This window comes from Sinocyclocheilus rhinocerous, unplaced genomic scaffold (assembly GCF_001515625.1).
Source record: "Sinocyclocheilus rhinocerous isolate Xijiao unplaced genomic scaffold, SAMN03320098_v1.1 scaffold1182, whole genome shotgun sequence".
Taxonomy (NCBI): Eukaryota; Metazoa; Chordata; class Actinopteri; order Cypriniformes; family Cyprinidae; genus Sinocyclocheilus; species Sinocyclocheilus rhinocerous.
In genome coordinates, this window is record NW_015624203.1 from 518,590 (window position 1) to 533,153 (window position 14,564).

Genomic DNA, 14,564 nt, shown 5'->3' on the forward strand with positions numbered 1-14,564 from the left:
ATCTTTCACTGAAAGCATCATAAACCTGCTTAATACGGTTTACAGTTTATGTATGTCATTAAAAAATAACATGTAAATTACTTTAAAATGAATATATATATATATATATATATATAAAACCCTTTAAGGTCTAATGACAACAGGAGGAGTTGAAGTTTACAGTTCTGATAATAATTATTCATATCTGAGAGCACTCAAACCAGTTCAGATCAACTCAGCACTCAGATAATTATGATAAAGGAAATCTTTATCAAAATGCTCATCAGAACACATGAACTCCCTCATGTCTGGTGACATTTGTCTTACTCCTAAGAACTTTTTTCACCCAAACACAGATCAGGAAGCTGTGAAATAACAACAGAGTTACATAGTGCATTTTAAATGTTATCTTACATGCAGAGGATTGCATGATTTCTTTCACAACTGGCAGTATTTAAAATGGTGTTCTGTTTTGCCAATTCATGGCTATGGCAAACCCTACATGATACCAAGGTGTGTCACTCAAATTCAGAATGTAAGACTCATTCTTTACACAGTTCCTGAAGCAAACACCCATGTTGTCCTTTGAAATTACCATAGTTAATGTAAAAACCACAGTGTCGGGGTGGAGAAACCTGTTACAGGAAGCAAGAAAGCACACGATTACCATCTTTCCTTACTCATGTCTCATTTCTCCTCCTCTTCAAACCTGTATTTCTTGTCCCACATATAAGTTGTTCTGTCTTAGTCAGGCATTGTCAGTAAGTGTGTGGGGACAATGGAGGACAGCACAGAAGAAGACATTGAGTCTCTGATTGAGGGGATGGCCTACATCCCTGGCCACTTTCATTTGGAGCTGAATTTGAACGGTGAACCCAATGGACCAGTCACCCTTCGGCACCGGGACACCCAGCTCAAATGCGAGAGCCTCAGGGCTGAGCTTGAAGCTGAGACGGGACGACTGCAGTATGCTGTGCGTAATATGCTGGGCCTGCTGGCCTTCCATGTAGACGAACTGGAGACGGCAGAAGAGGCCTTTCGCAGCATCTGCCAAGAGGATCCAGAAAACCTCAATGCCTGGGCCAACCTGGGTTACGTATATGAACGCCTGGGCCGCGAGCTGGAGGAAGGGGAGTGCATGGAACGTGTGGCTGCCCTTATGGGGCCAGAGATGGGGGAGAACCAGACAGACTGCAGGCTCAGGGTAGCACGGTGCTTGGCTGAACAGGCGTACACACATCCTCATGATGTGGAGCTGGAGAGAGACGAAGATTTACAAGAGAGACTGACAGCCGCGCTGATGTTATACAACCGCGCACTCGATTATGGAGAGGAACTGGTGAGCTCACCACATATTCTTATGTACAATACAGTACATACAGTATCATTACATTTTTGGGATAGTCATACCATATGATATAACATATACTAAACTTGGCTTGTTATAAAAAGGTCAAATTATCTAATATTTTATGAGAATATCAGATTATTAAAATGAGTATTAAAAATGATAAGTATTAAAAAGGAATAAATATTAATATCTTATTAAAACAGTACATTGGACCCTATTTTAAAATACTTTTTTTAATGTGTAGTTAACTTTGTTCTGCTCTTTTATTTCTGACAGATACCAATAGAGGAAAAAAGAAGTTGGTATTTCAAAATGGCAACAATTTACATAAGGTATTTACATAAGGATTTTTGACATTTACCTGTTAACATCATCAAACATCTTACTGCCTATCTAAGCATTTGAGGCAACTCAGACATTGCTTATAATGAACTGAAACGATAATAGACTTATCATAACCTTTGTTTGTTTGTTTTAATAGGTTAGATGGAATTGTAAAGGATTCGATAGACATTGACCTCACAAGACTGAACTATTTCAACAAGGGCCTCAAGCTTCTCACAGAGACTCTAAAATCCGACAACACACATCTCAAAGGTAATTTTCATAGAGTAGATATGATAAAGATGTTTAAAGCAGCAATAAACACAGTCAGCCCCCATGTTCATATAGATAATACCATAGATCAAGGACTGATTATAGTCTTCAGAGGCTCCCAGTTGCGAGATCCAGTGTCCAAATAATGCAAATGTGTGGCAAATATTGGATATGAAGTTCCAAATGTGATATATATGTTTATATTTTCATAATTGCATTTTTGCAACTTTGTGTAATACAAAAATATGAAGCTTTGTGGCCATGAATTAAGAATTTATTCTTACAATTTTACATTTTATTAATTAGTTCCCTCGATTTAGTTAAATCATCCCTACAACTTATTAATTTCTTCCTGCGTTTTAGGTAAATCGTTGCCATGTTGTATTAATTGTGTCCCTTGTTTTTAATATAGCTAAACCATGGCCACAATTTAAATAAAATGGGGGAACAAATTTGTACAATGTGACCACAAATTACCAAAAATGAGGGAATGAATTAATACATTTAGGTAACAAATTTGTGGGAATGTGGGAATAGATGATTAATTTGTCATGTGGGGCTTCATACAAAAGAGACTAGTATGCATCAAAACTGCAAAAATATATTCACTGGCACAGTGACACAGACCAATCTTTCCGGTTTTATGTTTCTACATGTCACGCTTGGCTCTTTTATGACCTCTTATCAGTGTCTTCTAGCAGATCTCAGATGTCAAGGAATCATTAAGACAATGTCTTTGTATATCTCTTCTCTATTTTCTAGCAATGGGCTGGTGTTATGTTGGTCTCATGCTGGAGCGGACGGAGGAGTTCTCCACTGTGCCAATGTCAGTCCATGACTGTGGGTTCTCTGGATCTGACCCTTTGACATGTTACGGATCGGTACTGTATTTCAGCCCTGGAAAAATGTAGAATGTCATATTGTGGTCAAGCTAATAGATCAGATTCCAGTCTTGAGATTATTGGCACACATTTCCTCTGTAGCCACAACATGTATGGGTGTGACGTGTAACTTGTGTAACTTCTTGACGCAGGTGTTAGAAAGATGTGCTTAGGCTTATGTTTGATATGATTAAACATAGGCTGACAAATTGACATGCTGATGCATTAAAGCTAATAATACCATGACTATGTGAATAATAATGAAGTGTAAAAGGCTCTAAATGATTAGATTTGTTCTCACCGCTGATTTCCACAGGCCATTAAGCTCGCCACGGATGATGCATTCATACTCAACAGGCTAGCAAACGTGTTCTTCCTGTCAGGCAAACTGGAGATGGCCACAGGTATCTGTAACATGGCCCTGAGTGTCCTGCCTGATGCAGAACTCAACTGGCAGGCATACTGCATTCGCGCCAAGGTAAGCAAAATACTTGATTACCAGTTTTTTTTGTTTGTTTTTTTACATGTGCCTGTAGATGAATACATTCACAGACATTGAATATGTTGCATTAGCGGTGTATTTGTTTATTTTTTATAACCTATCTTTGAATAGTACCATAGGATAAATTAGGATGACAAAAACACCTGCTCCTGCAAAGATAAAGAAACACCCATTTTGTGACTCATGAAAAAAGTTGCCCCAAAATGTATGGACACTATGTGTGGGTTTTATTTTATCTAAAAAACAATTATGTTAGAACTTCTTCCTTTAATTGGCTGGAATGTTAGTGTATTACATGAGTTCACATTCATACAGAGCCCCTAAAGGGACATGCTGAGAAAGAAAAAGAAAAAGAAAAAAAAACATTTAAAAGCTTTTCTCAAAAATGTATTCCACTCTGTGTTCGCTTGCAAAACTTTTGCGATGGAACTAAAATAAGGTGGAAAGAAAAACTCAATTTCAGTGTATTTTCTAGCAAACAAATACTTTTTGCGAGAGAGTGCAAAAGATTTGTGAGCGAACACAAAAGCATTGCAATACAACTTTCCTCCCATTTCATTTTTTTTTTTTTAAATCACCAAGTCCCCTTAAAGGCTCTGTACATTTACACAGGTGTCCTTCCTAGCAGAGTTACTACAGGTGTAACATTTGACAACCAGAAAATTTATTTTGAACAGTATCAATTGTTTTATTATCTAAAACAAACTCAAATAATTTTTGGTTCCAGTTGATTTTAATTTCTTCCCACTATTTTTTTTTTCTTTTCCTAATCTTGTTTTTAATAGTTTTAATGTTCCTCAAAATTTGTATTCTTTGCCATCTGAAACTTTTTCTCCAGCTTGGTGTTACCATATATGCAAAAGATCTTGATAAAGCAAAGTGTGGCCAAGGTGGCATTCCTGACCGTCAGATTCTGAAAGAGGCCCGTGCTGACCTAGAACGTGTTCTGGCTGTGCGACCCTGCTTGAGGACTCATTTGGAGATGGGTCAGGTAGTTATGAGTGCATAAAACATACACTATGGTCAAAAGTTTGGAATAAGTCCCTTATGCTAAATAAGGCTTTATTATCTTTACTATCACTTTTTATCAATTTGATAAATAATACTTGATGAATAAAGTTTCTTGAGCAACAAATCACCATATTAGAACACATTTCACAGTATTACAGTTTTTACTGCATCAAATAAATGCAGCCTTGTATATGTATATGGTTTAACTACTACTAATATAGTTAATAATTTAAGAGCCTTCATCTCTCCCCTTCTCTCAGGTTTACTACTACATGGGTGTGGACGCCCTGCAGGAGAGCCTGTTGGTCGATGAGATGGCGATAAACCAGGCCCTGGTCAGTCTAGCTAGAGCTCTGCAGTGTCCTCTGGGCTCTACAATCTCTAAACTACAGCTCCTGCGGGGTCGCTGCCTGCTGCTGAAAGGAGAGGAGCAGAACGCCATTGACTGTTTTAGGAAAGCACTTGAACTGGAACCTCCCAGCATCCAAGACACGGCAGTCCTGCGCTGCATGCTACAGGCTATTCTAGTGAGCTTCACCCAGAGCGGGAACGACACAGGTCATGCTATTATCCAATTAGAGGAATGTTTAAAGCAGGCGGAAGAGCGATATGGAGCAAATGTTGTTCAGACTGAGTTGAAGGCTCTGTGCCGAGCACACACAGATGAGGTGACAGAGCTCTCAAAAGATCTGGTGAGGAAGGGGAGGTTGGAAGTGGTCAGAAAGTTGCTGAAGAGCATACAGCCACAAGGGAAAAGGTTCTCAATGGGAAGGTCCATGTCTATTTGAAAGAGTCTGTGGAACAATGGGAAGGGACTCCAGATAATGTTCTGATGGGCAATTATGTGATGTCCATGAGTTATGCATGTTAAGAGCGGAATTAACAATAAAGCTACTCATTTCAAATAGAGGTATTCACTTTTGGTAATGCTGAGCGATGGACAAGGGAAATGTGTTCTAAAATTCTAAATGTATTACTATGGTGTTAAAGTCCAAAAAGTTGTTTTGGATTGTTGTCTTCATGGCATTGTTTTCCCTCTAGCACATGCCAAAAAGCATAAAGAGCCAGTTAAACAAGGAGTAACTGTTTAAGCCTGGAGATGTACTATGGGGTTCACAAGCCTGAGACCACATTGAAAACCTGGGACTTTTTTTTTTTTACATTTATAAAATAGGATTTTAAAAATAAAATAAAAACTTTTGATTAAAACATTGAATAAATACTGCACCATTTCTGGGTCACTAATAAAATAAGCAAATTTGTGAAATTGATCATGTGAACCTCTCAACATTCTCAAATCACGCTGGACAACACAAGTTTTACACAAATGTGTGGTTCATGTCAGCTTGAATGCTGCTGTCAATAACAAAAGCCTAATTTAAATTGTGCTAATATCTCTTGTAATAAAAAATGTCATTATAAATATCATAAAAGTACGGCTTATTGGAACCATATGGCAACTCAATTTCATCATGAATATATTTTTATTTAAATCAGATTGTTTTATGTGGTTGAATTAAAGCTCAGTAAATGAGGTCTGCATTAAACAGTAAACAATAAATCAGTCCAGCACTGGTTATTAATGTTGTCTGAAAGGCTATAACATCTTTGAGTCTAGTTTATTTTATCATAACAGAAAGCTTTCTTAAAGCAATACTCCACCTAAAAATGACTTGTGTTGTCATTTATTCACCCTCATCACATTTCAAAACCATATGACTCACCTTCTTCTGTGGTACATGAAAGATATTTTAAGAAATGTCTCATTGTTTTCTGTCAATACAAATGGAAGACAAAGGTCTCAAATGTTAATATTTTCTTGTGTTCCGCTGAAGAAATTAAGTCATACCGGTTTGGAACGACATGAGCAATGGTAAAAATGCAGAGTTAAATACTGCAATATCTAAAAATAATCTGAAAATTTTCCCCCTCGAAACTGATTGGGGGTTGGGATGGTACATGCTTTTAAGGTGAATCATTGACGTTGCCACAAAAGAAATCCACTTCAAAGTTCTGCCTCAATCTTTTTGAGTTTTCTCAAGGGGTGGGGTGAGCAGAAATGTCCTTAATAGCAGGAGGGTGATTTATAGTCAAGGCATTTAAAGTCTTTTAAGGTGCAAGCAGAACATCATTTCAATCTCTGGACCTTTTTTTCTGATAAAAACTGCTTAGAGAATGGCGAGCCTGATACCAGCACAATGAAACTCGGTGTCCCTGCCTTCACAGAGCACCTGGAAAGAACAAAATATATAGAGAAAAACATCAGAGACCTATTCAAGCAGTGATAAAACTACTTAGAAGAAATTCCTCTGAAATACCTTTGGTGCTGAAGAATGTTAAGAAGTGACTTTTCAAGATCAACTTGATAAAAGTTTCCTTTTTCAGGATTCTCAAGAAACAGCTGGAAAAAAAAAAAACGTTTGGAATCTTGGAATCACATTTAATTTAAATTCTAGCATCAGAGGATGGGTATGGATCAAAAAGGTGTCCACCAGTGGTGTTCTTTTTGTCTCTGTAGATTTCTTTGTATACCGACCTGTAGATTTTGAGGCTGATATTTTCTTTCTGAATCCCAGGGGGGAAGCTCTTCACCAAACATAACTGCCAAATGGTCCATGAAGCTGAACAACACAAAATGAGTGATTATAAAAATCAAATCTATATGCAGATTTTCAATTTAAAGAATACATCAAATTCCAGAAGCAATTTAATATTTAGGCCTCCCTTCCTAATAAAGGATACACATTTTGATAATGACTCTTTAACAAACCTGGAGTTCTCGCAGAAAGCAGATATGAAGTCCGTCTGGCTGTGCTCAGGGTAGAGGAACAGCACTGGCCAGTGAAGGACTCCCTGCTCATCCATATAAACACGAGCTCCTGTGGCTTCCTGCGAGCCGATTCCATCAAGCTCCAGATCAGCCAGGGCTCTTGATGCACCTCCATCACCATCATCATCCTCTCTGTCCGAACCCCTGTTTTGAGAGGGTTCGGTCTTCAGAAGTTTAATGCCACGCTCCTAAGTAAAAAACAGCCATTAAAGATTTTACTCTTTTAAAACTCAGTATTAAAAAAATACTTTTATAATTAAACTTTGCATCTTCAGTACCTTAATGGCAGCTAACAATGCTTCTTTCTCATTCTGCTCCTTCTTCGCTTTAACCTTTGCCTTTCTGGCATCTCTGTCAGCTTCCCTCTACAATACAAATACATTAAACACAGGAGCACACAGCAAAAAACAAATGAGATTGAAATAAAACAAAAATGTAGACAGTTGGGTAGTGAAAGAATAAGTAAATTTGCAAATAATAAGATGGTAATTTACAATTACAAACAAATAAAATTAAGAGTTTAATTATAATAACTGGAATTTAATATTAATATGTTTACATTACAATCACTTTATCACATTAATTCTGTAAATTCTTAAATGCTTTAAAGGAATAGTTCACCCAAAAATGAAAAATTGCTTAAATTTTACTCACCCTCAGGCCATCTTAGATGGCTTGAGGAGTTTGTTTCTTTATTGGAACAGATTTGGATAAATCAGCATTACATCTCTTACCAATGGATCCTCTGCAGTGAATGGGTGCCTTCAGAATGAGAGTCCAAACAGGTGATAAAAGCATCACAATAATCGAAAAGTAATCCACACAACTCCAGGCCATCAATTTATGACTTGTAAAGTGAAAAGTTGCGTGTTTGCAATAAACAAGTCCATCCTTAAGACGTTTTTTAATTTCAAACTGTTTCGACTGTTAAAATATGAGTCCTCTATCCACAATATTGCCTTCTCCAGTGAAAAATTTGTCTTGTCTGAATCAGGAGAGAAATATGCCCAAATCAAGCACTGTTTGCAAGCGAAACAAAACAGTTCTAAACAAATATGCCAGTGGATTTTGATGTGAGAGGATAACAGGGGATGGACTTTTTCACTGGAGGAAGTGTTATTATGGGTTATGAACTGATATGTTGGCCAGAAGATACGGTTTAAAAAAAAATAAAAAATATTTTTTTAAATACAAACACACAGCTTTAGACTTCACAAGATTGATGCACTGTGGTGCGGATTACTTGTGGCTTATTGTGATGTTTTTATCAGCCGTTTGGACTCATTCTGACGGCACCCATTCACTGCAGATCACCAGATCAACTGGTGGATGTAATGCTATATTTCTCCAAACATGTTCTGATGAGGAAACAAACTCATCTACATCTCGGATGGCCTGAGGGGGAATACATTTTCAGCAAATTTTCATTTTGGGGTGACCCATTCTGGATTTAAAGGATTAGTTCACCCAAAACAACATCTTCCTGTCAGGCCTTTCTACCTTCTGTTTATCTGCTGTGGCTCTCAGCTCCTGTAGTTTGTTGTCTGTGGGAAGCAGCCTGAGACCTTCATCACACCATTGCAATGCTCCTGCATAATTACGCAGCTCCATTGAGCACTGTGCACCTAAATACATACACAAAAAAAATTACACAGATATATATATGTAGTTTGTACATATTTATTTTCTGTACAAAAAAAAACAATTGTTTTCTAAGAACTATACACAACTCACCTCTGATTATGGCTTTAATGTGGTCTGGCTTCAGTTTCTTTGCAGCTGTGGCATCATTCAAAGCCGAACGCATATTTCCTGGAGGAAATAGTTAATTGCATACATCAAAAAGGAAAAACTTAATTATTCTTTCTGAGACATTTGCAAGGCAACTTTAACATAGACCTGTGTGTGTTTGGGGAATAGTGACTGTACCTAAATGGAAATGTGCAGCTGCACGGTTGGTGTACAAAATCGCATTGAGTTCAATATCCATACAGTTCTTTTTCAGTCCTTCGGTGTAAGACACTACAGCTTTCTTATAATTCTTCTCCATAAAGTACTCATTCCCCTCATCCTTTAGAACTCTGGCTTTCTCTGAAGAAAAAGAAAAGGTTCAGTTGTAATGTATTCAATTGTCATTTGAGGGAGGTACGTTGCTTACATGAAGAAACAATCAAAACAACGAGAATGTAAGAAATAAAGTGCTCCGCACACCTTCAGGTGTTCTGTCATCATCATGGATAATAGACTGAATGCAGGCGAGATCAGGGTGTTTCTCTGGGTCTATGTTTTCTGGGGCTGTCTTCATAAACATGGGCACCTTATTAAACTCCTGCAAGATTTCAAACGCGTATTTATATAGAATAACAAGCGGTGACAGCCAAATGCAATGTTACAGCACACTGCTTGAACGTCAACCTGTTCATGTTCACCAGTAGTGACATATTGTTGCCAGTGCACTTTACTAATGTGACAGTTCTCACCTCCTCCCAGTTGCTTTCATTAAACGCGTTTTTGTATTTCTGTGTTTTAAACGTCTCCATAAATTCCTCCATGGTATCGTCACTGTCTTCGCCTTGCGCTGGTGCAGCCATCGTTTTTTAGAAATTAATTCTGTACTATATCCCACGTAAATTAATGGGGTACTGCATATATCTTAAAACGTTACAGTGCTCAATGAGTATCCGCTATTAGGAGCTAAACAAAAAACTCCAAAATAACAATTGTGAAAAAATTGTAGCAAAGAACCACATGGCCTTAGCAAGCAGTTGTTCCTGTGCTGCTTGACAGACACACGTGAGACGCATTACTGCCACCAGCTGGTCTGGAGTAAAACAAAAAGCTACTTTATGTCTAATGATACCAAGGATAATGACATCTTTCAAGGAAATTAAAAGACTTTGTAATTAAGAAGGTATAAATTCAAGTGTTGATCAAATATTTAATTGACCATGTATTTCAATCAAATTGAAATCAATCTTAGAAAGGCATGGCATATTGGCTTCTGCACCAGATGTACATGTCAGAATTCCTGTTCTATGAGAGTTAAAATGACAAAACTCTCCCAGATAAAAATGAAAATTTCCCTCACAAAAATAAAGAAGGTAATGGAAATATCAGTAAAATGTCCTATCAAAAGGAATAATTTGAGAACTTTTGGCCATTTTTATTAAGTGCTCATACTGATTTGAAAATCAGTATCATCTGATGAAGAGGAAATGGGAAATGTACAGTACGTTTTTACGCTACAAACCCCAGCCATATTTAAATCACATCAGTGATGCCAACTAAACGGTTTTGTTGCTGTATATTTAGTGACTGTATAAACCCTTTTAGCAATGAAAAATCTAGCGACTTTTTGGACAAACTGAGTGCAAAATTTTGCATTTTGCACCGAAAAAATAAAAAACAATAAATCAATTGTAAATGCAAACAGCTTTTTGGGGGGGGGATTTGACTAGTAGAATACAGTATATGAGCACAGAGAGTAGAAAAGAAGCAAACAGATGTAAAGGGCTGACAGCAGGCAGAATGAAAATTGATGTGACAATGTATTAAATATGCTTATTAGCATATGACATCAAGCACTTTTCGAACAGGCTTTAGCTACTTTCCATTAAAGAATTTGGCGCTTATCTTAACACTTATCTTAACTAGCTGATAACATGTCATTACTGAGTTCATCTCTGTTTTTTTCTTTTACCAATGCTTTAAATTATACTAAATTAAATCATACTTAGTGAATCTTGGTGGCTCTATATTGACAAGAACAAAATGACAAAAATATTACAAACAAACCCATTTTATTATCAATATTTCCTTGTTATAGCATTACAGGGATTTCCACATCTCAAACATTTATTACAGACACAAGCTATGATTGAATTCTCCTGAACATCAGTAGCCTGTAAAGTGTACACAAAAACTTTATTAAACTTTAATAGATTAGATAGTTTCAGCTTTACTTAAAAGATCCACTAGGCCCTCTTTACTAAGGAACATGGTCTCTCCACTCTGCTGACAAATCACCTCAAAGCTGGGCAGATCCTCCAGAGCTTTCTGTCCTACCACTACCACATATGGATATCCTAAAACTTTTGCATCCTTCAGTCGTTTTCCAATGGTCATCTGAACCCTGTCATCCAGTACCACCTCTCCTCTCAAGTTGGGTAGACTGTTTCCCAAGCTTTGAGACAGTTTCTCAGCCACTAGTGTGGCTTCATTTGCTTTGCTGCCCTTTTTAGGTGGCAGGACACACACTTGATAAGGAGCGATCAACCCAGGCCAGTGAATAGCATCCTCAGATGACATCACCTCTATAGAAGCGGCAAGTATTCGAGTGACACCAAGTCCAAAACACCCCATCTCAGCCACTGCGGGCACATTGGATGCATTAACGAACAGGGCCTTAAACGCCTGTGAATATTTTGCACCGAGGTAAAAAGTGTGCCCCACTTCGATGCCTTTGGATTCAGTCAGTGTGCCCGATTGGCACTGTGAGCACTCAGTCTGCCCTTGTTCCATGGTTTCAATGTTGGCAGAGAAGCCACAGTTCCCACAAACAAGTAACTGGTCTTCGCCAATGTCTGCAGGCAGCTGAAACTCATGAGAAAGTGTGCCTCCTATGTTGCCGGTGGCAGCTTGTACCTGCACCCACTTCAAGCCCAGTCGGTCAAATATCCGTCCATAGGATTGACACACAGAGTGGTATGTTTGAAGAGCCGCCTCTTCATTAATGTCAAATGAATACATGTCTTTCATGTAGAATTCCCGGCCACGTAGGAGCCCAAACTTCGGCTTCTGTTCATCACGGAATTTGCGCGTTACCTGCAAGGCATAACCATGTTATCTACATAAATACATAACAGACCTACACGAAAGAATCTTTAAAACAGTAGTCAGGGCTTGACAATAAGGACTGCTTGATGGCCTAGGAAAAATTAAATGAAAGATACTCGGGACAGTTGACGGAATTGCTACTGGCCCATTTGGACAATTGCCACATCGTTACAAAAGTTTACCCAGACAGCATGCAAATACCGAATTGAGTACTATTTTGCATCTTCTTGCTTTTGAACAAACAAATATACACTAAATTATGTCAAAATGCCAATCTTGGCAAGTATGTTTTTATTGGTTCTATTGTATTTATTTGTGCTATTGCTTGTAATTTGTTTATTTGTTCTTATTTTAATACTGACTTTTTAATTGTTTTTTTATAATTTATTAACTTAATATTAGTTAGGCTAGTAGTTTTTGTTGTGGTATTGAAATTGTGAAATTTCAATGCTATCTAAAATGTTGGTGTCATAACCTTATATATTAGAATACATGTTAGTTACATGTGTCAAAAAACAATAACTATTTTTTCATTTTATTTTTTGTGGGAATTTTGACTAGGCAAGTAAAAATTTCAACCTAAATCTGAAAAATCCTTAGCATTGAGCCCTATTTTTAACATAAGCATCAGCGAAGGCCATTTTTAATACCTGGTACAGCAGAAGTGGCAGCTTCCTGTAGGATATTGTCGTCTGGGAAGCAAAAAGCTCTGTGACTGCTTCTTCATGAGTCGGTCCGAGGCAGTATTCAGCATTGTGCCGATCAAGTAACCTGAACATCTCTTTCCCCATAAGCTCCCAGCGGCCACTCTTCTTCCAGAGTTCTGCACTGCACAATGCCGGCATGTCAATTTTTTGCCCTCCGATCGCATGCATCTCTTCATCAATGAGCCGAACCAGCTTCTCCATGGACCTCAGAGCGACTGGTAAGTAATAGAAGCAGCCAGGGTTGGAGGGATGGATAAGCCCTGTCTGCAGCATCAGTCTCTGGCTGCGGCATGTCATGTCTCCTCCCTCCTGACCTTCCCGGAAGTTGGACGGCTGGAAGAGGCGAGACACGAGTGGTGGTGGAATGGTTGGTTTGGAAGGAACAGAGACGAGAGGAGAAGTGTGGATGGTACAGCTGATGTAGCTTCTCTTTAAAGCTTTGAAGAGAGTCCTGGACAGGAGGGTTGGGAGCTTGCGATGACAGTGATGCATAAACCCCTCCATTTTTTGACAGCTCAAATTCTGTGAGAATTTTAATGAAAAAACAAACCAAGAACAGCTTGAACAAACAAAGGTATGGGTTACAGTGGAAAAATATTATTCCACACAGAGTATGCACCTGCAGAAAATTATGGAGAAATTAAATGCCTGTTATTCATAAAAATCTAAAAAAAAAAAATTTACACTGTATGAAATTTCAGACATAGTCAAAAACATTTTAATATTTATCTACTATATGCTTTACTGATTCATAAAAAGATGAGGACTAAGGTATCCTTGTGCCTCGGAATATATAAAAAAAAAAAAAGCATACGTTTATGAGAGAGAGAGAGAGAGAGAGAGAAAGACTGAGAGAGAGAGCGAGAGAGAGAGAGTATATTTTATTAGTATAAACTGTTTTTTTTAATCAAAAATGTCATTGAACACTCTGCTGTACATTTCAGGCGAAACAAATACAAAAAAAATGAATGCAAACCTCCAGCTTCAGAATTTGGTACTTTTGCTCTGATTAACCTGCTGTCAATGTGACTGGCTAGAAGCAAACAGACAGGCTCATTGTATCACAGAACAAACGACAAAATACCAAACTTACCGTGAGCTACGTTTTGCGTCCTGCTTATATCTATAAAATCTTGTCAGATAAATCTGATATCATTAATAGGAAAACGATGATTGTACACATAAATAAAAACAAACTATTCTCCATATGACAGAATGATGACCTTCTTCTTCTGGTAAATAGTGCAGCGTACAATTGTGCCACACCGCCGCCTGCTACATGGATGTCTTCTGCTTCTTCTTCTTCTTCTTCTTTGGAATTTTTTTGGCGTATTCCGCACCATAGGCACATACCGCCACCAACTGTTTCTAATCATACATGGATGATAGTTCCGCCTCTATGAGAAGGGTCTGGCTGCAGCCTTGCACTTGTACTCTCAGATACTTGCGCTTCCGCTAGCGACGTCACTTGCATTCTTTTTTATTTTTTATTTTGTTCTATTTATTGATTACTTTTTGTTTGAATCTCTCAACATTTTACAACAGTAGCCAGGTGGTGAAGACAAGAAAAAAGAAACTAACTTACAATGTCACTTGCAATCGCCACACTCTCGGATACCTGCGACATCACTTGCAATCGACACAAATCGTGCGTGTTGCCAATGGAGACAAGAAGCTGTGGTGGTGATTAAACGATTAAAACTAATTTTATACTGTAACGTACAGGGTCCTGCAAGAAAAAGACAAGACCCGCAAATCCGTGGCTACAGAACAGCAGAATATGAACGCAATGCACAAAGTCTCTCGTTAAGCGTTTTCCTCCTGTAGAAAAACATAAACACTTAACATGGCTTAATGTATTAAGATACAT

General features: G+C 37.9%; 3 protein-coding genes across 3 annotated transcripts; 1 reads left to right on the forward strand and 2 right to left on the reverse strand.

The window, feature by feature from the left end:
- The first annotated feature begins 744 nt into the window (after window positions 1–744).
- Window positions 745–5,226, forward strand: LOC107738912 (tetratricopeptide repeat protein 22). Its single transcript, XM_016550840.1, has 7 exons — window positions 745–1,318; window positions 1,607–1,662; window positions 1,812–1,927; window positions 2,690–2,808; window positions 3,125–3,286; window positions 4,149–4,301; window positions 4,582–5,226. Exons 1-7 carry the CDS (start codon window positions 758–760, stop codon window positions 5,107–5,109), a joined length of 1,695 nt encoding a protein of 564 aa, XP_016406326.1. The 5' UTR covers window positions 745–757; the 3' UTR covers window positions 5,110–5,226.
- Window positions 5,227–5,380: 154 nt separating this feature from the next.
- Window positions 5,381–9,951, reverse strand: LOC107738930 (tetratricopeptide repeat protein 4-like). The gene is made up of 10 exons (XM_016550860.1): window positions 9,632–9,951; window positions 9,363–9,480; window positions 9,081–9,242; window positions 8,886–8,963; window positions 8,652–8,776; window positions 7,430–7,516; window positions 7,092–7,339; window positions 6,858–6,942; window positions 6,640–6,722; window positions 5,381–6,552 (listed from the first exon to the last, which is right to left on the reverse strand). The coding sequence occupies exons 1-10, from the start codon at window positions 9,740–9,742 to the stop codon at window positions 6,450–6,452; spliced, it is 1,200 nt and encodes a 399-aa protein (XP_016406346.1). The 5' UTR covers window positions 9,743–9,951; the 3' UTR covers window positions 5,381–6,449.
- A 1,003-nt stretch (window positions 9,952–10,954) lies between these two features.
- On the reverse strand, window positions 10,955–13,965 carry LOC107738922 (probable proline--tRNA ligase, mitochondrial). The gene is made up of 3 exons (XM_016550849.1): window positions 13,788–13,965; window positions 12,638–13,207; window positions 10,955–11,975 (listed from the first exon to the last, which is right to left on the reverse strand). Exons 2-3 carry the CDS (start codon window positions 13,196–13,198, stop codon window positions 11,094–11,096), a joined length of 1,443 nt encoding a protein of 480 aa, XP_016406335.1. The 5' UTR covers window positions 13,199–13,207; window positions 13,788–13,965; the 3' UTR covers window positions 10,955–11,093.
- Between the last annotated feature and the right edge of the window lie 599 nt (window positions 13,966–14,564).